This window comes from Acanthochromis polyacanthus, chromosome 10 (assembly GCF_021347895.1).
Source record: "Acanthochromis polyacanthus isolate Apoly-LR-REF ecotype Palm Island chromosome 10, KAUST_Apoly_ChrSc, whole genome shotgun sequence".
Lineage (NCBI taxonomy): Eukaryota > Metazoa > Chordata > Actinopteri > Pomacentridae > Acanthochromis > Acanthochromis polyacanthus.
In genome coordinates, this window is record NC_067122.1 from 33,929,111 (window position 1) to 33,954,413 (window position 25,303).

At 43.6% G+C, this 25,303-nt stretch overlaps 1 protein-coding gene across 2 annotated transcripts in view; it reads right to left on the minus strand.

Annotated features, from left to right (window-relative positions):
- Positions 1 to 1,357: 1,357 nt before the first annotated feature.
- Positions 1,358 to 25,303, minus strand: part of LOC110969260 (TBC1 domain family member 9B) — a 34,881-nt gene continuing 10,935 nt past the window's right edge. Inside the window, exons 2-23 of one of the 2 annotated variants that reach the window (XM_051954042.1) lie at positions 21,733 to 21,843; positions 21,411 to 21,529; positions 19,108 to 19,339; positions 17,904 to 18,162; positions 17,213 to 17,420; positions 14,032 to 14,229; positions 13,800 to 13,946; positions 13,243 to 13,393; positions 12,911 to 13,125; positions 12,644 to 12,761; positions 10,785 to 10,987; positions 10,288 to 10,370; positions 10,015 to 10,144; positions 9,676 to 9,774; positions 9,509 to 9,577; positions 9,108 to 9,348; positions 8,950 to 9,015; positions 7,067 to 7,135; positions 6,227 to 6,280; positions 5,981 to 6,022; positions 5,057 to 5,148; positions 1,358 to 4,076 (exon numbers count right to left, since the gene is read on the minus strand). In XM_051954042.1, the coding sequence (XP_051810002.1) occupies positions 3,474 to 4,076; positions 5,057 to 5,148; positions 5,981 to 6,022; positions 6,227 to 6,280; positions 7,067 to 7,135; positions 8,950 to 9,015; positions 9,108 to 9,348; positions 9,509 to 9,577; positions 9,676 to 9,774; positions 10,015 to 10,144; positions 10,288 to 10,370; positions 10,785 to 10,987; positions 12,644 to 12,761; positions 12,911 to 13,125; positions 13,243 to 13,393; positions 13,800 to 13,946; positions 14,032 to 14,229; positions 17,213 to 17,420; positions 17,904 to 18,162; positions 19,108 to 19,339; positions 21,411 to 21,529; positions 21,733 to 21,843 (3,509 nt within the window). In that variant the 3' untranslated portion in view covers positions 1,358 to 3,473. The other variant, XM_051954043.1, reaches the window with a different exon arrangement.

Sequence of the window (25,303 nt, forward strand, 5' to 3'; positions counted from 1 at the left end):
AAACTTTTGAATGGTAGTGTAGGCCAAGAGAGGAACACGGTAAGTTATAAAATGAAACTAAAAGATTATTATTAAACACAAAGTTTCAGCAATTAATATCCATTGGGTGCTCTGGGGAGCAGAGGTAGGTAAAATACAATAATGAAATGAAAAGTAAATTAGAAACTCAAATGCCACAACTGCAATATTCAGATAGCAAGATTCAGATTATTGTACATATTGTGAATGTAATTAGTAGTGATGATGCATGGTTCAGTGTTTCATTGTTCAGGAAACTCAAATCAGGGCTAGTTTCTGCAGTAGATGGTTCTGTGATCATTGTTTTTGTTGGATCATCTTTGCAGTAGAACAAAATCTATTTTTATGATGATTCAGTGTGGGACTATTGTGAGTTGCATGCTTCTTTGGTTCAACGTGAGTTGTGCACATGTACAGGGTGACCCAAAAGTTTGGAAACAAAGTTTAACTGCAGTATCTATTTGAGTTGGGGGTGAATGAATTCACTCTTATTTTACCCATTTTTGTTATAGCATAATAAAATAACTTAAAAGCATAGTATTTGCAGAGTGCAATAACTCGGAAGAAAATGAATAGAACCATAAGGTCCAGGTATGCTGGAGCAGAACTTCAAAATGCAGACCATCAGTGTCAGATTTCAGGTAAACGAAAAGTATCTGATAGTTTTAATTTTTTTAAACATCCAAAAGTACTATGAGGCAACATTTACTGTCCAGTTTGAGGAACCTTCATAAGCATGAATGAAGATACATTCCAGAAGATACCAGTGTAACCAGTGTAACCAGTTGGTGGAAACATTAACAACTTTGTATAAGAAACAATCATGAACATGTCATAATATGTTTGTTTTACACTAATCTGATACTCTTCTGAATTTATCTGTGGTACTGATTTATTGAAATAACATTATATTATTTGGATTATAGACTTTTCATTTGTTTCCAAACTTTTGGCTCACCCTGTATGTCATACGTATCATGTATGCGTATTCTTGTATGTATTTGGTAAGTACTGTTTGTGTATTCTGTCATTTTGATTTTGTATGCAATGTCTGTACATAAGGTGTTTTTGTGTTGTCACTAATTACATTATGAAGACCCCAGGAAGAATAGCTGCCTTGCAGAAGCTAATGGGGATCTTAATAAAACAAACAAATAACCACAGACACTGATCAGCAACAAACACGCTCATCAGATTCTGTTTTTCTGATCTAAACACACAGAACACACGGGGGGCTGAAGTCTATCCCAACTGACTTAGGACAGAACATCATAACCTGCTAAAACCATGATATCAAGCACAGCGGACGTGTTCAACAGAAACAGGCCTCAGAGGAAGGTGATTTCCTTCAGGATTTATTAGAACAACAGAGTACAATAACTGATCAATATGATGGATTTAAAAGCAGGTTGGTGAATAAACACAGTGACATGATCGTCAACAGGCAGGAATACACAGGTGTGGCGTCATCGGAAGCAGGCAACAGGAAAACAAACAAGGCTTCAGGTGACCTCACCTCAACAAACGTTAACACTGAACACGCTTAGCTCATTTTTAGTGAACTGTGAATCTCTTAAAACCAACGAGAGCGTTTGTGTAAATAAACATATTTACAGTCTGTTGTGTTGATGTCAATAAACGGTTTTAATGTCTTTACTCTGTTACTGAGCTTCACGTCTGAAGTGTTTCAGGAGAGTCATTGGATGGTGCGTCTGCTTATTAGTCCGTTTGGTTCTGCAGAGACTCGGGAACAGATCAATGAATCAGCACTGATCAGTTCAAGCTCCTGCATTGATCCTGTTCCCATTTGATTAAAGTGTCCTTAAAATGAGTCTGTCAGTGTTCAGAAACGGTTGATTTCTTCAAGACTGTCTAACTCCTGGTTTTAGTCCTGTTCTAAACAGGATGTTAGCCCCGCCTCCCTTCAGGAAGAGGACTCTTCCTCTTTGCGATTTACAGATTAATGAGTGAGACAGAGCACAACTTTCTATCTTCTGAGTTTCCGTCCGAGGATCATTTACGTAGAAATATCTGTAAATTCTCAGTGCAGTTATTTTTAACTCCTCTGTATTTTAGCTGCAGAGAAACGGAGTGACTGCTGGTTAACATGAAGTCTTACTGCTCTGTGACTCAGTGTCTGTTTTACACTTGTTCTGCTGTCTGACAGCAGAAACAGGAAAAACCCTTCCTCTGTATTAAAATGCTGTTTATGTGAGCACAGAGAGCTGGAGGGAAGCTAACTGATTTAAACAGCAGCTGAGTTTAGTTTGAACTGAAGCTCAACTGGTGACATGAAAGCACAGTAACCCACCTAGTCCTTGTTTACTGGTTTACCTTAGTTTCCACCATCTCTGAATGTCCCTCAGCATCACATGTGGGCAGACCACCACAGCTTCAGTTATCCACATTAGCTGCACAACCTGACAACAATAAGGTTTTCTCACTTTGTGTGACTAATGCTATTGTTAGTCACATTAACTGCACAGCTTGCTAACATTGAAGATTCTCCTATTACTGTAGCGACTACATTCCTATCAGTGACAACAGTAATCCACTCTGATGCCGAGATGCTTGAGGACTCCTGTGTTCTCTCTTGCAGCCAACAGCAGAACATCTGGTGAACTTTGTTGTGGCTCAGACCTTTTAGAGTTAGCAGAAGAAGCTCTAGAAAGTAAATAAGCCTGACGGATTGTGAGGCAGCTGCTCATTCTGATTGGATCACCTGGAAGCTGTGAGGGGGCGGGGCTATAGAAAGCTGGACCACTATTGGTTAGTTAGCTGTGAGGTATCACTGAGGTCAGATTCCTATTGGTTTCTAAAGCTGGGATGCTAAATATCTGTTTGGGGGCTGTAGAGGTAAACGTCTTCATTTCTGATAGCATGGATTTCCAGTACAAGGGAAACTTCAATATGACCTTCATGTTAGATTGAAGATTCACTGTGTATTAATGTGATGCAAAACCTCCTCCTAGAACTGTTTGTTCTTGTCAAACACCAGCAGCAGGTGTTATCAGGTCTGTGGTGCCATGACTCCTGGTCAGTGTTGGACCAGAGTGTCTCCTCTCAACTGAAAGCGCATTAAGAAAATCAAAAAATTAAAACATGACAATGCTTAATGACAGCAAAGTTGATTTAAAAAGCTGAAGGTGTCAAGACTGTTTCTGATGTCATGGTGTGACATCACATGTTAATCTGTGAATTCACAGGTTAGTCTGTGACGTCAAAAGGTTAGTTGGTGACTTCATAATATTCAGAATGGTGACGTGTTTCTTTTACTCCATCTATGTAGAACAGCCACTCACTGTCATCGTCAGAGTGACATCATCAGGGACGATCCATTGAGAATTTCACAAATCACATTATCAGATCAGCTGATGACTTTTAAATCAGTTCTCTGTTGGTCTCAGCTCACCTGAGCAGAGGCTGAAAACAAACAGGACAGGTGAGTCAGGTGATCAGGTGGAATGCTGGGTGAGTTCGTGATCAGAAGTGGAGCTCGTCTGACGTTCCACTGCTCGTTGAGCCTTACAGGCGGCCATCTTGGACTGGATGTCCCTCTTTTTCTCAAAGTAGTCGACGAGTGGTGGCTCGGTCAACAGTGACGCCAGAACCTGCTCGAAGGTGATCGACCAATCGACATCCAGCACACTGCCACGCCTCTGCTCGCTGCCGCCAATCAGCACAGTGTCGTCGGCGATGTCCTCACACTGCAGCGAGCCAGAGCTCACCACCGAGTACGAAGATACAGAAGTGTCGTCTTTGATTTCGTCGTCAGGTGTCTGTGCAGCGGCCGGCTCCAGCTGGGCATCGGCCAAAGCCCGGCACATCTGAGACTCATCCGACAGGCCCTCACCAGGTCCCTCCCCTCTCTGAAGGCTGCTGGGCGGGGCCTGAGCAGCAGTCTCAGCTTTCTTGCTGCCGTTGTTGAACTTTTTGCCGACCTCTCCGATGCGCAGCAGCAGGCTGGCCACGGTGGCGATGGAGTGGTAGAGCTGCTGCTCCATGGGCTCCTCACTGAACATGTTGTACAGAGTCTTACACAGCTCGATGAACTGCTCCTGTACACACACACACACACACACACACACACACACACACACACACACACACACACACACACACACACACACACACACACACACACACACACACACACACACACACACACACAGGTCAATACACACACACACATGTTTGTACTTCTATCTTAGTGAGGACATCCATAGGCGTAATGCATTTCCTAGAGCCTTACCCTAACCTTAACTATCACAACTAACCCTAATCCTAACCCTAACCAAACCTCAATTCATACCTGTTCTCTAAAAACAATTCTTCACCCTCAAACATGGCTGTTTCAAAGTGAGGACCGGCCAAAATGTCCTCACTTTGTAAAAATGTCCTCACTTTGATAGTTAAATGCAGAAAATGGTACTCACCATGTAGCAAGTACAAGAACACACACACACACACACACACACAGGTCAACACACACACACACACACACACACACACACACACACACACACACACACACACACACACACACACACACAGGTCAACACACACACACACACACACACACACACACACAGGTCAACACACGCACACACACACACACACACACACACACACACACACACACACACAGGTCAACACACACACACACACACAGGTCAACACACACACACACACACACACACACACACACACACAGGTCAACACACACACACACACACACACACACACACACACACACACACACACACACACACACACAGGTCAACACACACACACACACACACACACAGGTCAACACACACACACACACACACACACAGGTCAACACACACACACACACACACACACACACACACACACACAGGTCAACACACACACACACACACAGGTCAACACACACACACACACACAGGTCAACACACACACACACACACACACACACACACACACACACACACACACACACACACACACACACAGGTCAACACACACACACACACACACACACACACACACACACCTGGTTCATCCTGGGCAGATCTTTGATGCTCTCTTTCTTGGGCTCCTTCTCTTTGGCCCACATCCTCAGGTAGTACCTGTAGTCTTTCACCTCTGAAACAGACACAGACTGAAGTCAGGCAGCTGTCAGTGCTGTGGTTTAATTTTAAACAAAAAGACAGAACTGCATAAAGTGGAATGTGTGAAGCAGATGTAAGAGCAGAACAAAGATTAGATGAGGAGTTCCAGCTATCTATCTGAAGTTATGAGCACATTAAATAATCTTATGGCGCAGCCCAGTGGAATCCTATGGAAGCTCAGGGGTGCCCATATAAGGCGGGAGGAGGAAGTTCATGTCCTTACTACGACGGCGCACATGAGTTGAAACTCAGGGCAAGCTGAGCTAAGCAAGAAATAATGTCGACCTAAGCAAGAAATAACGCTGACTTTGCAGAAGAAAGGTGGGGTACGATTACTTCATGGGCACCCTGATTGTGGTCTTAGGACGATGGGTTGTGGTTTCCAGGGCAGGAGGAGGTGTGTTTTGATGACGTATCCATAAGTATAAAAATTGATGCAATGCTTTGTGTCGGGAGGAAAATCTTGAGATTGTGATCATGTTTGTTCTTGCAGTTTTCTGTATTTTTTTAAACTAAGTTTTTACTTCAATTTCAACAGTTTTTACATAAATATTCACAATTCTTCAATTTTCCTTTTTTGTTTACAGCTGTATCTACACGTGTACAAGGATAGGCATAGCAATGAAATAAATTAAAAAAAGAGACCCAACAAGACAGATATAGCTTAACTCTATCATTGTGGGAAGAAAGAGAGGAAAAAAAAAAAAAGAAACAAACTGTGCAGCAGACCAACATGCAGGCGATCAGTCAGGAAATGTGACACGTCATGTGACCTGTACAGAGTCAGCAGGACATGGAGCATTTACCTCTCTTCTCCTCACTGTCTCCTTCCTCTTTCTCATCCTCACCTGTTTACGGAGAGAAGATCATGATCATCATCACCGTCATCAGAGTAATCATTATCATCATCATCAATAGCGGCATAATGACTGCAAATGAAGGTAAAATCCTTAAGTGATGTAACAAACTATGTGTCGGCGGACTGGAATAAAATCAGTCAGTAGTCAGAATAAAATCTCATCCGAGTTTCCTCAAACAAGAAAGACACAAACCTGGTGTCACTTCCTGCTGCTGCAAAGTGTCCAGATCAGACAGGAAGGAAGATTCTGGAGAAACATCACGAGAAAAAAGAAGAAGAGGAAGCAGCAGAAGAAGAAGCAGAGGAAGAAGGTCAGGCAGAACAAAGAAATGATGAAGAAGATGAAGCAGCAGAAGAAGAAGAAGCAGACAGAATGAAACATTCAGATTTGTTAGTAAAAGATTTGTTCATGCAAATCAAGCAGTTTCTGTAAAAAACAAGAAGTTCTTCCCTCCTCATCATTATTGATTCTCCATGACTGACTCTGCTGTGACCAACAGTGGAAATAAGGCAGTGTTTCCACAGGGCAGAGAGGAGATGACAAGAGGGACTGAGAGGAAAATAAAACCTATGGATCAATTAAAAAAACAGAATACAGAGGATCAAGCTGTTGGAGATGAAGCAGCACGGTGAAACATCTTTCTACAGCTGATGTACACATTGGTGGCTTCATCCCACAGTCCAGAAACATGCTGAGGTTAAGTAATGATTCTAAATAGTCTGTAGGTGTGAATGTGAGTGTGATTGTTTGTCTCTATGTGTAGCCCTGAGATAGACTGTTTCCTGTCCAGGGGTCCCCTGTCTTCACCCTCAGTCAGCTGGGATAGACTCCACCCCCCACGACCCCAATGAGGATCAAGTGGTGTATAGAGAATGGATGATCTGTGTCATACTGTACAGTGGGAAAAAAATCTGACAGAAACTGCTCAGAGTTCACAGGGTTAATCTTACATATTCTTTTGCTGTACTTTATTTTCTGTTGAACTGTAGATCTGAGCTGAAAACACTGCACTGTTCATGTGTGTGTGTTCACCTCGTGGTTCATCCTCAGTGAAGAAGTGTGCGGCCTCCAGAGCAGACTCTGCCTCCTCAGGGCATAGAGCTGCAGCAAAGAAACAAAAAACCAACCAACCAAATGAGGAAACACACATTAGTTTGTAAAAAAAAAAAAAAAAAGGAAGAAAGGCTGTTGCATTAAAGGCCAGAGGAGCAGACAACAGCAGATCAACTGAATGTGGAACAAACATAGAAATATTTAGTGACCTGATGCCATTATGGAGTTACTGCCATTCAGCAGGAGAAGACTTTACCTTAAAGGTGTGTTTAGACCATCATGAGCAAATCAAGCCCTCCCTCATACGCATAATACACAGCAGCAGTGAGTATAGCCCTGTAATATCACTTTAACATCAAATTATTCTAAACTTTATCACCTCACAGTTATCAGATTAATTCTAAGTACAACAGTAGAGTATTTACTCTGTCAGATTACAAACTACCACTTTAGATTAATTAAATTAGAAATACAGGCCCCACATTAGGAACGAAAAACCACCAAAAGTCAGTCTGAGACTCTTCAATACTTCATTTGCTCACCTTTATCATGGATGACACCCTCAATCCTCAGCATGGAGGAGAACAGAGTCCACTGATTTCTGGACTCTTCGCTGGAGGGGTCATGTTGTTCTACCTCTCTATAATACCCCAAAAGTGTTCTGTTAGGTTCAAGTCAGGAAACATAGCTGTCCATGTCATAGTTCTCTCTTTGTTTTTCTGTAGAAACTCTGATGTGATTTTGTTCTTTGGATGGTCCTCATGCTGGAATATTCCTTTCTTCAAGTCTCTGCAGACTGGGAGTCATCTTGTCAGCCAGTATTTGGGTTTATCCACAGACATTCATGGTGCATCTATAAATACCATCTACCCAACACCTTTTACACTCATAACTCTCACCTCTGTGCTCCACTATCAGGACCATGCATTCCCTGTGGTAGTCCTGGTGAGGTTCACACCAAACATGCTGGACTCCATCTGAGAGCAACAACTTTATTTTGGTCTCATCTGATCAAAGAATGTGCTCCAACATTCATTAGGCTTCTTTTCATGTTCTTTAGAAAAATTTCATTCAGAAGTTTTTTTCTGAACAGCAACAAGTGATTTTTGTTCTTGTCCTCCGTCCATAGAGGTCGATGTACTGAGGTGTCCTTCACACTGTCTGAGCTTCACAGTGGAGATATTTTAAGGGGATAACCAACTCAACTTACTGTGTTTGACTCTTTTATTTAATTGCTAACTGATCTTTCTGTTCCATTTCCATCTTTGTGAAGTCTCACAGTCTTTTTTAGTTTGTCTGGTGTCCATGTGGAGCCATGATGCAAACATGGAGATACAGAATGCTGATAGGTCCAAAACTGAGGAAATTCTGCTGCTCAGAGCTCATTCTAGAACCATGTTTATACAGATAGGGTGACGTGATCACAGATGGATTCACTGTGGGATCTTAATTTTCAATATGGTCTTTTTAAAGGATTTGTTTTTGATTGTTAATCAGAGGAATCACTCTGCTGTTTAACTTATAAGGTATATTGCTGAAATGTGAAACCGTTTACAATTATTGGACGTTAAAGTGATATTACACAGCACTTAATGTTTATGTAGATAATGGGGAGGACCTAATAAATGACCTTTATCACTAAGTTCCTTAAAAATAACATTGCAAAATTTCATCAGCTGTTTCTACTCGTGCCAGCAATTCAACAAACCCCAACAGGAAGTAGCTAAATCCAGAGATAATCTGCACAGAATATATTTCCATGGTAACGTGTCACTGCTTCAATGAATACGAGGATGGGTAAACTTCACTAGAATAACTGGAAGTCAAGCTGAACCTGGTGTCCAGGTTTGGAGAAAGGTTACCTGGAGGGAGGTGGAGCTTGTACAGCAGCTTGAGTTTCTCTGTCATGTCACCGTGATACATCCCACCTGCAGACACACAGCACAGACAACACACACTGAAGAGGACACCAGCTCTGATTCTGATCTGGATCTGAATCAGGATCTGGATCAGGACTAACTGATGCCGGTGATGAACTCCTTGAAGTTGACCAGCCCATCCTGGTTCTGGTCCAGCAGTCTGAAGAGGCGAGCTGACAGCATGGAGGTGTGGCCTCCACAGGTCCAGGGAGCGAGTGCAGAGAACAGCTGAGTAAACTGGACCGGGTCGATGCGGTACTGCTCTAAATACGGCAGGCTGGGATCATGACGCTCTGCCGCAGAGCTGCTGGAGCCCCAGTAACAACTCGTCATGTGTTTGGACTGAACCAGAGACAGAGAGACAGGGACCGACAGAGGGAAACATGGCAGACTGATACCTCAAGGTCAGCATCATAGAATAACAGGAAAGACAGCGGCTGACTTCTGAATGTAACATGTGACCTTAGAGATATACAGAGAGACACAGTTAAACATGTCTGACCTTAAAGAGACAGTAGAGATCCTCCAGCTCCTCAATACTGAAGGCTGACTCCGTCATCATCGCTCTCACCTACACACATGCACACACACACACACACACACCTTTAAAGTCTGTGGTCTTGTTAGCATGTTTAGCATGCTAGCCTGCAGCATGTTAACTCCACCCACCACACTCCTCTTGGCTGTGTCCTCCAAAGACTGGATGACTTTCAACCTCTGCCTGAATCTCATCTGCTCAATGACATCAGAGCGCAGGCTGCCAAACTTCTGCTCAGAGAAGAAGAAGAGATGCCCTCAAAAACAGGCCAAGAATAAGATGGAAACACAAGAGCTGCAGGATTTGGCCTGATGCTACACTTAGTTCCCTAATAGAACCATGAAACAGACGAATAATGGAGCTTAAACCTAATTTTCACTGCAAAATAAAGCATACAAATAAAATATTCAGTTTTGGGATTCAGAAACTGAGGTATAATCACAGTCTTGTGTAACTAACATCAGACTGACCTCGTAAGACGACTTAATCAGGTCAAAGACATCGATCTCAGGTGGGGGCTCGTCTCCACTCGTCAGGAGGGCGTGCAGGTGAGGAATGGGTGGAGCCACCGTCTGTTTGTTTACAACATTATCCAGGTACCTGCAGCACAGGTGTGATTATTCCACCATGTTTAAGACTGAATTACTGCAGAGTCTGGGCTCAGACTAAACCCAGTTTGGACCTGGTCTGTACCCATTCTGGATTCAGTCTGGAACCAGTGTGGGCTCAACCAGGATTCTTACCTGCCTAGGATGGTCATGGCTTCTCCCTCGTCACTGCAGGACAGCAGAGCGTCCATGTTGTCATGGAGGACAGCCAGCGCCACCTGCAGGTGGATTCAGAGACAGGTGGTAGAGGTCAGACCTGGAGGACTCTGGCTATCTGATGTGATGTTCTATCATAACACACCTGGACAGAAAGGTATGAGTTCCACCAACACCGTGGACCTCCACTGACTGCTGGTGGGGTGTTCATTCAGTAACCAATCGTAGCAGGTAGCAGTGGCGGCTGGCCAATAGAGGGCGCTCGGGCGCCAAAATTGTGGTTACGCAATATGCTGTTAATGTCTTGTGCAAAAATGCCTCAAGTTATTAATATTGGCATTAAATAATTATCATTTCACAGAGCACTGATATCCTGCCGTTTCTGTTCAGTTGTATCGAGATGGTTACTGAAACTGGCTTGATATGGCACAGCCCCACCTAGAATATTTTTCACCAGCCGCCACTGGCGGGTATACCTGGAAGGTGACCTTGATGCCCTCATAGAAGAAGCAGTCGACCAATAGGACGGCACTGTCGAAGGGCATCACAGACAGAAAGAGGGTGAGGAACCAGGACAGGCTGATGGTGGAGATGACACCCAGCTCCTGCATGTGTTCATACAGCAGAGGGAGGAAGGCCCGGGTCAGCTCCTCAAACACCCCCTGATCCACCAGAGCTCCTGTTGGGACAAACACCACCTCAGGCTGGGAATGCTTGAGTACTACTAGGTTAAGTAAATGTAACTCAATAAACCAGACTCAGATTCATGGTGGAACAAGAACACATCACAAACTGACTTTTAGGGACTTCAGGAGGAAATGGACTCCTTGGGTCAACTCAGTAAATTTGGTTCCTTGCCCATCTCAAAATCTGTTGAAACTCTGTAGGAATGACCTTTTTCACCTGAAACTAACATCTGCCTATTGTTCAGCTACAACTCCAACCTTTTCAGAATTTTTCACCCAATGGCAATTTTCAATAAATCTCTCACGACTTGGAAGTTTAATGAGATGTTCAGATGTCCAGGTCTCTTGAAGCATATGTCCTGGAGTCTCAAATTTTCAGGAGATGTGAATGCAGCGAATACTGGCAATCAGGCCTCAGCTTTGTGACCAAGACCTCAGATTCAGGAAAATAAAACCAGGGTCAGGCCATAAAGACAACACAGAAGCCAGTATTTGCTGTGCTCTCTCCATTCACCAGAGACTTGTAGACATCTCCTGAACATCTGAAGACTCGAGGACATAAACTTCAAGAGATATGGAAATTTCAAAGTTGTGGGATTTCGAGATTGAACAAATGTTAAAAGTAGGAAAGTAGGATGTTTAAATCAGATTCAAGTACAAACAGTGATAAAAGCTGAGAACATGATGTGTAAACTGAATTCATGTTTACACTGAACAATCCCGTGTAAACTGCAGTCCAGTGGAAACCTATTCGAGACAGCAAAGTCTGAAGCACAAGCTCTCACTCTCTCTCTTTCTGCACGTGTGTGAGTTGAAACAAACAGCCCTTTGATCCAACAGAAATAAAACTGGAGAGATCCGAGGATAGTTGTGGAAGGAGAGGAGGGGATGATTTCTTTTAAGAAAGGGAGGTGGTTAAACTTTAGACACGCTAACATCACACATCCTGGATATCCTGATTGGGAGGATGGATAGTAGTTTTCCAGACAAAGGAGCAGAGTCTAGAAAAAGTTTACAGAAGTATATAAGACAATGTCAGTTAAAATCTGGATATTTTGCTCATGTTTGTTCTCACAGCTCTGTATTGAATAAACATTATTCGCATCAGACTCTGAGGACTGCTTGAAGACTCTTTCTTGAAAATCTTTTTGAAAACTCCAACATTTGATCCAGTGGTGATATTTTCACTTCATGACTGACAAAGATGCTTGATCATCCCTGGCCTTTAGCAGGCAGACTGAATGACAAAAAAGGTGCATCTTGTTCAGTTTCCAACTCATGAATGACTGAATGGAATTTAAACTGGGTGAAAAATTATGAAGATGATGGAATTTTACCTAAAAAGTGGGCAGATGTCAGTTTCAGATATCAAAGATCATTCCTCCAGAGTTTCAAGAGATTCTAAGATGGTCAAGCAGCTGACCTCCCCTAATCTCGCCGAGCTGACTCTGAATGACGCTCATGTTTGTGTCGAAGGATGGTGGTCCTGAGGTACCCGAGGTCCTCCTGAGTCTGCAACTGTTCCTCATTGCTGCACACTGTCCACTTTGAAATTTGTGGTGTATCCTGGTTCCTCTGAGACTGGTTTTAAAGATCCTGGTCTTGTACTGTAACAGGTCTCAAACAGGACAGACCCTAGTGGTACTGACCTACCACCCTGGTGTTGTAGTAGTCGGGCAGCATCCGCTCACACAGTGCCACCAGCAACCAGAAGGCCTCTTCCTCAGTGCAGTAGAGCAGCAGGACAGAGGTGACGATGTTCATCGCCTGGTGGAGAAGAGAACGACTCTGGTTTAACAAATACTTCTTCTGCTATTGATACTAATATTTATTCAGCTGTAGTCAGAGTGTTTTTCAGTCACCTGCTGCTCCTCAAGCAGCAGCAGAAACATTTGACTTGACTGTAGTCAGACTACCTGGCAGTATCCAATGCCTGGGTTGCGGTGGGCGTAGGCGGTGAGAACGCGGCGAAGAGCAGCAATGCCCATCTCATTTTGGAAGGCTCTGTGCTCAGGCATGGAGCGGTGGAGGTCACGTTCTATCTCCTCTGTAGCCAATGAACACAGCCCCATGGCCTGCTCCACCAGGTCGCCATAGTACCCAGGGTGGGACGCCATCTCGTTCTGTGCTCCTGGATGGACGGGTGGAGAACAGGTGAGTACATAAACGCTACAGTAAGATCAGAGAGTTGCAACCACAGCTACCCTATAAGACTAATGAATGAAGTGATGAACGACTGAACACTGACCAGAAAACAGCAGCCACAGCTCTCCTCTCAGACATTCAGGGATGCCGTTCAGGACCAGTTCCCTGGTTCTGGAGGTTCTGTACATGCAGACACCTCGACCAAACTCTGAGAAATGGATGTTCCATGCTTCCTCTTTCATCTTCTCCTTCATCTGCAGAAGGGAAGAAAAATCTGTTGATCCAACGGTACCAGAACTCCACAGTGTCCAACAATACCAGAACTCTGCAGTGTTAAACAGTGCCAGAACTGCTCGGTACCTAACAGTGCCAGAACTTGTCCATATTTAACTCATCTAGAAATCCTCTGTATCTAATAGTTCCAGAACTCCTCAGTCTCCAACAGTACCAGAATTCCTTGGTACCATGCACAACTAGAACTCATCAATCTCCAAGAGTACCAGAACTCCTTAGCATCTAACAAAAACAGAAATCATCAGTATCTAATACAAACAGTACCAGGATTTTTCACTATCAAATAGTACCAGTTCTCCTCTTTACCAGAATTCTTCAGTATCTATCATAACCAGAACTACTGGTTATACTGAGACTAGAACTCACAGCTTTGGGTCCTAGATCCTCCGGAGCATCTTGGTGGTACAGCTGCAGTAAACCCTGGCTGGCTGTAGGCAGACCGGGGTGGTAATGACGCCCCTTGTGGATGCACTCCGATCCTGCAGATGAAGACGAGGGGACACTGGAGGACGCCTAAGGACACAAACAATCAGACTAAGACAACTGAGGCTGGATCAAATGAGGAGCTAACCCTCAGTCTGAGTTGTGCCTGACGTACCGACTGTCCAATCAGAGACAGCGGGCTGGTGTCGCCCCACAAGCTGTCGGGCGTCCGCTGCAGGAAGTCAGAAATACGTTGGACCAGGAAGTCTCTGTCTTTGAGGTTGGCGAAAAGAAAGGTCATCTTGTTCTTGGTGCTGATGGAGACCGGACATGGCAGAACGCTGCTGCTGTCCGCCTTCTCCACAATGGACACCTAAGGAACAAAGGATCGTGGGTAAGAAAAGCTGAAAGAGAAATGCACTCAAACACAAACTGCATACTTTGGCTATGTTCAAAATCACATACCCAGATTCCACCTCTCTTATAGAACAGCTTATCATCTTCTTCACTCATTTTAACAGTTACATCTCACCGATCACCTGGACCCCAGCACCCCTCAGTCCTTCACACACAAGCCCTCACCATCAATGAACACCTGGTAACCGCCATCCTACGCAAAGTAAACCCCAACAAAGCCGCTGGCTCCGCCAGGCTGAGGGGCAGGGCACTGAAGGACTGTTCCATCCGGCTATGTGGAGTGTTTACTAGGTTGTTTCAACACCTCTTGGACTCAGGCATAATTCCAAAACAGTGGAAGGAATCAACCATCATTCCTATCCCCAAAATCACCAAACCGAAAGAGCTGAAGGACTACATATCAGTGGCCCTGACATCCATCCTCTGTAAATGCATGGAGAGAGTTGTATGTCATCAGCTGTTGGGTGAGCTTGAAGGCAAACTGGATCCACTCCAGTTCACCTACAAAACAAAGAGAGGTTCGTGCTTTGAGTGTGCCTTAATAGAAAAATGCTATATAAATCTAATCCATTATTATTATTACGATCCAAGTCTCACTCTTTTAGATACAGTCACTAAACAACTGGACTCCACACACAAACACACAAGGATTTTATTCATGGACTTTTCATCAGCTTTTAACACTGTAAATAATGACACCCTTCTACACCACCTCTCTGAGCTCCACGTTCACCCCACACTGATTTTATGGATAAAGGACATACACCAGGACATACTCTGCATACACCAACAACATTACCTGTAGCAGGGAGGGCCTGAGGCTTATTAAATATGCAGACGACATGGCCCTGGTGGCGCATATCACCAACACCCAGGCCCTGACACAATACCAGCAGGAGGTTCACACCCTGGTACAAACTTTTGCTAGAAGTTTCCTGGAGCTCAACATTTTAAAAACTAAAGAACTATGCTGTGGGTCCTCAGGGAAAAGCCCAGACCTGTTCTACCCCCTGAAGATCCAGGGTCTGTCTGTGGAGCAGGTGGAGACTTTTAAATATCTTGGGACAGAGTCTGACACCCGCCTGTCCTTTGGCCAACACATGGACTCTGTCCACAAAAAGGCACCGCAGCATCTCCACCTGCTCAGGAAGCTCTGTTCTTTTAATATCAGCAAAAGCATTTTAACCCTTGTTTAGAAACCACTCATCGAATCCATCCTCACCGATAACATCTCAACCTGGTTCAACTACCTCACCATCAAACACAAAACAAAGCTCTCCCGAATAATAAATCAGGCCAGTAAAATCACCCGAACAGCCCAATGCCCCCTGTGTGAACTGTATGGACGCTCAGTGATGAGGAAAGCCACCGTCATCACTGAGGAGCTCACATCCCCTCCACCATCAGGCAGACGCTACAGAACCCCACTGTAGCTGTTCTTAATAACACAAAACAGACTGCACTGTGTGTTTTATGTGTTTTGTTTTTATTTACTACAGTGTTTTTATTGTGTGAGGGTGTTTTAAATGTTTGAGTGTGGTTTTTAATGTTTGTCTTACAGCTGTTACAAAAGATGAATTTCTGTTTCTACTTGGAACAGAAAATAAAGTTATTCTATTCTATACAGTATACTACATGTTGCATTTACTAAATACTGCATACTTCATTCCACTATAGTGTGCAGCATTTACTGTATACTCAGTACTCAGTTCTGCATTACTATGAAGCAAGTACTGCACACTGTATTACATTCCGTAGCAGTATGTAACCACTAAATTGTCCTATTTTGCAGTATATGACTGGTTTCAGTTTTTTTTTTAAAGAGGAAATAAATAGCATGGCCAATGTGATGACCCTCATTCTGCTCAAACAAGTAAAAAATCTGGACAGTTTTCTTTCACTGGGTCAGGTCTGTCTGACTGAAGGAACCAGATTCATCAGTGTTTTGATTTCATAACTTCAAATGTGTTGTGAGTTTTAACGATTTCTCCTGGTGTCTCTGTGCTTCCATTTTACTAGCTGCTTTTTCATCAAATCTTCTAACAGCTTTTTAATTTTTATTTCAAGAGCAAGTTGGTAATATTTATTTATTTATTCAATTAAAAGGATCCCCATTAGCTGATGCCAATGGCACCAGCTAGTCTTCCTGGGGTCCAAAAAAAAGGCAACCTTACATCAAAAGATCATGCTTCTAGATCACATCTGTCAAAATACACATCTAATGTACATCATGTTTACGGTGACAAGTTGATATGAGACCAATCATTCAGTCAACAGGAACAAACAGAACAAGAAACAACACAGAAACAGGACATTATACTTGTCAGATTGGATTACTGCTCAGCTGTTAAGTAGTGCGTTCTAAGATGGTGTTTGAATGAGGCCTTGCTGTTAGATTGTCGTGTGTGGAGGGGGCAGCTATTCCAAAGTTTGATGGCACGATAAATAAATGCCTTTTTCAAAGCATTGGATTTTGGACATTTGGATATTGTGAGACTTTATTCAATAGCTTCTAATCCTATTTATAATTTCAATAAAATACATGAAAAATTATCACATTTCCTTTGTAATTTTACACATACAGCCTTAAAAGTAAAATGTAATTAAATTAATGTAACAGTGAATTTAATTATACCTCTCATGTAATCTTACAACTTCATGTTTATGTATAGCGTTCTTGAAAATTTCATCTTTTGTACAGAAATTTCTCTGCAATTTTTGCACTGTGTTTAATATATTCTTTCACTGTCCTGTTTTTTGAGCTGCCGTAACGGTGAATTTTCCCCCCTGTGGGATCAATAAAGTTTACCTTATCTCATCAACACTATTTCCTGAACTGGCTACAGTAATCTCCTGAATTACCTACAAGCTCCTTCTGTTTTCTGAACTGTCCAGTGGCTTTGTCTACTTCCTGACTGACCAGCAGACAGACAGTTTACCTCTCTCAGAGGAATGATGAGCTGACACAGGTCTTCCTCTCTGCTGTTGAAGCAGATGTAGTTGTTGGAGATGAACAGCTGTCCGACCACATGCATCTTGGCAAATGGCGTCCACAGTGTGCAGTCCGTGTGTCCGTCCAGGCGCTCGTCCTGTGTCAGCCGGAACATCGCCCGGTACCGCTCATTCTTTGCCCGGGCGTCCAAATCTCTGCAGAGAAAAACAGCTGATCAGGCAGGATGTCAATGACAGAGACACCAGACTGACAGACAGACAGACAGAGTCCGTCTGATGTTTGAGTGGACAAGCTAAAGGCAAACACAACGTGGACACAGAACAGGGCTGAATGATGTACAAAATTATCTTTATTTTGACAGAAATGAATCCTAATGTTCGTGGGAATGGTATTTTTCCTTATTTTATATAAAACAAAAAAGGTAAAAATGCTGATGTGAGTTTTGCTGTCTGCTCTCTCATATCTGAGTATTTGAATCTGGTGTGTCTGCAGCAATATAGTGCTTTATAATTTGTTGCAGCACATTTTACCAAAAAACTGCAGCTCCTGTAACTGGATACTGCACGTGTCTGTACTGCAGTATGGATAATATTCTGATTAACTGTTCAGCTAAGACAGTTATCCGATAGCCTTCATGTCCTCTGATATCAGACTTAGAGTTATGAACAGAGCGAGACCTCTTCAGCACAGAGACATTCTTCAGGGTCTTGCAGGATTTGGGCAACGAGCGGTCAGCGGCGAACGCCTCGTTGTCAAGCAGCTGACGCATGGCGATGTTGGCGAGCTGCTCCATCAGCTTGAAGGTGTCATTGATGTTGAGGAACATGGAGAAGAAATGCTCGGTGTCACGAGTGCTCACACGAACACTCTCTGGAAACAGCAGTGTAGCGTTCTTCTCCAGCTGGGTCACCTCGGTCCACGGCACCACCAGGGTCACTGAGGTCAGAGGTCACACATGCCAAACATTTACTTTATGGCAGTTGTTTTAACATTAACATCCAGACTGGATCTGTGTTGCAGATATCTGTGATTCAGACAGTCCAGCAGAATATTTCAGATCTCTGCATCGTCTTTCTTCAGGGCAAATGACTTTTACCTTTACGTGTTTCTCGTCACAGATATCTAGAGTTTGCACTGTGGAAGCCTCGCATGAGCATCACAAGAATTGAGATTAATGAGGTCTGCCATCTCCACTCTGTTCTGACTCAGAGATCTCTAACCGTGCTTTGACTGGTCAGAAAGACATTATAGAGGTCTGAAACAAAAACTACAACAATGTCTGTGTTTGAATTCCAGCTGGTCAGACTCAGTTACTAAATGCTAAAACAGCTTTCCATGTGTATTAAAGTGCTCTGCTTAAAAACTACATTTTGATGTCACTACAAACAGAAACAAGGTAAAGAACAGAACAATAAAGCATCGAGAACCTAGATATTAATGTAAAAATATATAATGAATGGATATTAATGTAATAAACCATACATAACCTTCATTTTATTGCATTCAAATATCTAGAATTTGGATATTAAGGGAAAAAAACATCAATAACCTGGATATTTAGGTTAAAAAGTATCAATAACCTGGATATTCACATAAAGAATGTTCAAACATCTCAATCTTAACATAAATACATATCAACAACTTGAATATTAACATAAGAGAGTATCAATAACCTGGAAATTAAAGTATTAAAGTATCTACAACCTGGATATTTAGGGAAAAAAGTCTCTATAACTTAGATATTAACCTAAAGAAGGATCGATAAACTGGATATTAATATACAGAAGTATCAATAACCACAATATTAAGACTATACCGAAAAGAATCACATGGACAATGGACAACATCATCAAACTGTGGCCTGTGATTGGCTGCTCATACCCTCCTTGCCCAGCAGGAAGGAGTAGAAGCACAGGTGGTTGACGGACAGGTAGAGCCAGCCCTGCCGTGGCACTCGGCCCTTCCAGTAGCTGCAGGAGTAATAATTCACCAGCTTCTCCTCATCGGGCATCCCAAACAGCCTCCTCATCTTCAGCTCTGCCTCCCGAAACTTCCCGCTGTCCTCTTCCTGCTCGTCGCTCGGCTTCAACCGGTTCTCCTCTGCGATGATGCCCTGCGTGGAGGAACATTGCTCAACAACAGAACCATAACAGTCTAAGCAGTAGGCTGGGACAGGATCTGGCTGGTCGTACCTCTCTGGCTCGTCACCAGGGTAAATGACGGTACTTATGTCTGAGAAACATCTAACAGAAGTCAGTGTAGCTGGTATGATTGCTATCCTGCTATCACCATTCCCTTCATCCCCACTCTCACTCCAACTGGTCGCGGCAGAAGCCTTCCCTGAGCCTGCTTCTGTTGGATGGTTTTAACTCTCGTCCTTTATCAGGCTTTTTTTCATAAGGTCTATATGATATTATGTAAAACGCTGTGAGATGACATATATTGTGACTTTGCGGTATACAATTAAAAAGGAACTGAACTGAATTGAATGGCGTAGCAGGAAGTAAACACCAGCCTTCCACAGATCCTTGCTGGAGGACCTGATCCCACTTGTTGCTGTGGTGATTACTGACACTGAATGGAGGTGGTGGTGGCAGCGTGGCAATGGAATTAAATTATGTGATGTATAAACTGCTTTTGTAGCTGGAACAAGTGTCAACAGCCTAAATGCTAACTTGGAAAGTTTACCGTTTACTGTGGGAGTTTACTGTCGAAGTTCAGTGTTTACAGGAAGTGTTTGCTCTAGTTTACTGTCAAAGTTCAGTGTTTACTGGAAGTGTTTGCTGTTTGATGCTGGTGTTCGGTATCATCTGTCTGTGAAGCAGGTCATGTGATCGAGGACGTTAACTTGCAATGTTCTCAGCTGACAGTCATAAATCCAGATGATGTAAGTTTAAAAGGTCATGCCTGCAGTGAGAAACACTTCAACTCACAGCTTCAGCGAGACAGAAGGCAGATAACTGGATATAATGAACTGTAGGATTAGAAATGTTGGTTCTGGCTAGGGCGCCTGCAGGTTCAGGTACAGGTGGTGCATTAACGGTGGGCTCTGAGAAGACATCGGATGGGTAATGAAGACCCTGTCTTGTGAATTAATAACGTACAGTATCCATTCAGATTCATCCTGTAACAGTTATCTTCATCAGTCTCATCTTTTCTCAGCTTGTTCCACACTGACCTCTGGAGATGAAGACCACTGAAGACTACATGGACGATAACTGTAGTACAGCATGTCAGTTTAGAACAGGGGTCGGCAACCTTTAACACTCAAAGAGCCATTCTGACCCATTTCCCACAGAAAACACCGGGAGCTGCAAAATCCTTTTGGCATTTAAAATCAAGACAACCCTGCATATATCACTTTTTTACCTCTATGCCCTTGTTAATCAGTCGTGATTAATTAATTACAAAGCCTCTAATTAGATAGATTCATTTTTTAATCGTGTCCTTCCACTAATATTTATATTACTTGGTTAATGTCATTTTTGCTCCTGAACCTCATATGTTACGTAATGTTAGCTGGAAATCAATAATTTGTGAATGTCTATTTAACTTGTAAAATCTATTTATCTTAAGCTAATAACTTTTCTCCGGTAAGTCGCTGCCCTATTTTCCAAGACCACACTCCTCTGACTCTCTGATCTGCTGCCTGGAAATGACATCGAGCCGTGTTCTTGCGAATAACGTGTATTACCCTATCATGAGTACTTTTGACTCAAAGACAAGACGTGTCTTTCTTGGAGTGGAGCTTTAATATACAGGCTTGCCATTCTTGAGTACAAAACGATGTGAAACTACAGGCGTTGCTTCTCCGGGAGTAAAACAAAAAAAAGGCATGAAACGTGTGGGAATCGGAAGCTCCGTGTTGTCTCTCTGCATCAAATTTGCTCTCATGTCACAGGGGAAAACCCCTGCAGCACATCCAGTGGAGTGACACGACAAAATAAGAGCGGTAATTTCACAATAAAAATCTATATTAAAATGCATTGAAACGCGCCTGAAAGGCAGAACAATTTATTTTCCAAAGTTACAGGGAGCCACAACAGAGGGCTGAAAGAGCCGCATGCGGCTCCAGAGCCGCAGGTTGCCGACCTCTGGTTTAGAAGAAAGAGGAGAAAAATAAGTCTTCTAAATACCCTGACACACCATAATACCCCGATACTGGGGAGCACAGAGTGACATACACAGATCTTTCCTTTGACGAAGGTGGTGATGTCTTCATCATTGTCGAAGATGGAGATAGTTTGCAGCAGGTTGGATTCCAGCCAATCCCAGTGCTCAGTGATCTCCTTCCTGGATGAGCCTGCAAGAGACAGCTCAAGGTTAATAGAGGGCGGGGCCAGAGTGCTGAAAAGTTTCTCATGACAGAATTTTCATTTCAGTCAAAGATGAATCAGGCAGATGATTAAGTCTATCACGGGACATATTGCTAACGCTTTGTCACACAGGGCTACATCTACAAACAACATCCAGTCAGTCCCAGTGCTCCCAGTCTGGCCCTCTCACCACAGGCAATGTTCCAGTAGATTTGAGAGTCTGCAGTCTGCAGCAGGATCCTGTATGGGGCCACTCTGGCACTGGAGTCTAGAACCACATCCAGAGTCCCAACAAGAAGACCTGCAGAAAGAGAAAACCAGGAGATATTTCAGCTGCTTGGCTTCACATTGGAACATGCTGAAGACTGTTGTGACACGTTCATTCTCCTACTGAGCCGTTAGTTAGCGGATGTTACAGATGGATCAGCAGCTTCTGCTCCTGTCACTGTTTTCATAGAGACCCTGGAGAGCCTCATGTCGTTATGGATTCATCTTGGTCATAGATCAAACATCAGTTCTAAAATCATCAGAAAACAGATCAGTGAGCCCAGGATGCACGATGCTGGACTTCCTAAATGTTGTTCAGACTCACCACCTGTCCACAAAACAGGACGTTCAAATCTCAAAATATGAAATTTACAACCGTTTTTTCTTGAAAACTTAAATTTCATCATTTATCAAAATAGTTGTGATTGATTTTCTTTCCACAGACTAATCGACAAATCATTGCAGCTCTAAACCCAGGTGATGCCAATCTGACAGTTTAAGTTCCATCCATCCATCCTCTATACCCCGCTTTATCCTCACTAGGGTCGCGGGGGTGCTGGAGTCTATCCCAGCTGACTCGGGCGAAGGCAGGGGACACCCTGGACAGGTCACCAGTCTGTCACAGGGCTACATATACAGACACACAATCACACTCACACCTACGGGCAATTTAAAGTTATCAATTAACCTCAGCATAATTTTGGACTGTGCGAGGAAGCCGGAGTACCCGAAGAAAACCCACGCATGCACAGGGAGAACGTGCAAACTCCATGCAGAAAGATCCCAGGCCCAGGCCGGGATTTGAACCGGGGATCTTCTTGCTGCAAGGCGAAAGTGCTAACCAGTACACCACTGTGCAGCCCCTCTTTGCTGTAAATGTTCTGTATAAATAATGCTAACTCAGTTTTCAGCATTTCAGTGTTTATTAAACAGTTCTGCATCATTTCTGTTCTGAAATTGTTGAAGCTTAGTTTCACACTCTACTGAGTGACCCTGAACTCATCACACACTTCACTTTGTTTAGCTTATTATATTTCACAGTGTCTCCTTCAGTCTGAACTTGATCTGTACAGGCTGTCTCCTCCTTCTGCTGTGTCAAACTGAACTGAACTGTGGAAAAGTTGTACAGTTAGAAGACTGAATCACATGATGTCACAGCAGTCAGCTGACAGGAAGCAGTGGTGTGTGTCTGCCGGTGTGACAAACTGGGTATGTAGTTTAGAGGAAACACACGCAGCTGTTGACCTGCTGAAATCTAGAGTGTGTAGAGTTCCACAGGACAGCACTGTGGATCCTCTGTTGTTTCCACTGTAGGAGACAAGAGGTTTAAGGTACACTAGGGGTCACAGACAGGTGTGTTCAGGTCTAGTTTGGCTACAGGTGGGTTCAAGGTGAGGGTTGGGGACAGGTGGGTTCAGTTCTAGTTTGGGGATTAGTGGGTGAACTGAATATCTTTGAACAAAACTAGATTTTGGAGAAATGTTGATCCAAATTTTAGAGACTAAACAGCTGATAGATTCATCTGGAAAATAATCCACAGAAAAATGGAAATAATCATTAGTTGGAGCCCCAGAGCTCCAGTTCTATTGCTGCTAACAGACTGTTAAAATATTATTTCCTGTTTTCACCATAAGGCATCATGGGAACTGTGGTTGGTGAGGAAAATAAAACAGTCTTCCCAGCTGTTTCTGCCTCAAGCCTTTCTTGAACTTTTCACAGAAGTACTAACAACTCAAATTTACTTCAATCTGTATGAATTAGTTCTTTCATTTATCTACATGAACAATTACAACTCAGACAGGGTTCCCACGCGTCCTGGAAAACCTGGAAAAAGTCCACTCCTCTTCAATGGTTGTGCGAAGTTGCTGGATACTGGCGGGAACTGGTACACGCTGTCGTATACACTGATCCAGAGCATCCCAAACATGCTCAATGGGTGACATGTCCGGTGAGTATGCTGACCATGCAAGAACTGGGACGTTTTCAGCTTCCAAGAATTGTGTACAGATCCTTGCAACATGGGGCTGTGTATTATCCTGCTGCAACATGAGGTGATGTTCTTGGATGTACGGCACAACAATGGGCCTCAGGATCTCGTCATGGTATCTCTGTGCATTCAAAATGCCATCAATAAAATGCACCTGTGTTCTTCGTCCAAAACAGACGCCTGCCCATACCATAACCCTACCGCCACCATGGGCCACTCCATCCACAACATTGACATCAGAAAACCGCTCACCCACATGACACCACACACGCTGTCTGCCATCTGCCCTGAACAGTGTAAACTCATCCGTGAAGAGAACACCTCTCCAACGTGCCAGACGCCATCCAATGTGAGCATTCCCATTCCTAATCCATAGGGTTCAATATGACGTCGGTCCACCCTTTGCAGCTATAACAGCTTCAACTCTTCTAGGAAGGCCGTCCACAAGGTTTAGGAGTGTGTTTATGGGAATTTTTAACCATTCTTCCACCAGCGCATTTGTGAGGTCACACACTGATGTTAGACCAGAAGGCCTGGCTCTCAGTCTCCACTCTAATTCATCCCAAAGATGTTCTATCGGGTTGAGGTCAGGACTCTGTGCAGGCCAGTCAAGTTCATCCACACCAGACTCTGTCATCCATGTCTTTATGGACCTTGCTTTGTGCACTGGTGCACAGTCATGTTGGAAGAGGAAGGGGCCAGCTCCAAACTGTTCCCACAAAGTTGGGAGTATGGAATTGTCCAAAATGTCTTGGTATGCTGAAGCATTCAGAGTTCTTTTCACTGGAACTAAGGGACCAAGCCCAGCTCCTGAAAAACAAGCCCACACCATAATCCCCCTCCACCAAATTTTACACTTGGCACAATGCAGTCCGACAAGTATCGTTCTCCTGTCAATCACCAAACCCAGACTCGTCCATCGGATTGTCAGACGGAGAAGTGTGATTGGTCACTCCAGAGAAGGCGTCTCCACTGCTCTAGAGTCCAGTGGTGGTGTGCTTTACACCACTGCATCTGACGCTTTGCATTGCACTTTGTGATGTATTGCTTGGATGCAGCTGCTCGGACATGGAAACCCATTCCGTGAAACTCTCTGCACACTGTTCTTGTGCTAATCTGAAGGCCACATCAAGTTTGAAGGTCTGTAGCGATAGACTCTGCAGAAAGTTGGCGACCTCTTGGCACTATGCACCTCAGCATCCACTGACCCCGCTCCGTCAGTTTGCGTGGCCGACCACTTGGTGGCTGAGTTGCTGTCGTTCCCACACACTTCCAATTTCTGATAATACAGCTGACAGTTGAATGTGGAATATTTAGGAGCGAGGAAATGTCACGACTGGATTTGTTGCACAGGTGGCCTCCTATCACAGTTCCATGCTGGAATTCACTGAGCACCTGAAAGCGACCCATTCTTTCACAAATGTTTGTAAAAGCAGTCTGCATGCTCAGGTGCTTGATTTTATACACCTGTGGCCATGGAAGTGATTGGAACACCTGATCCTGATTA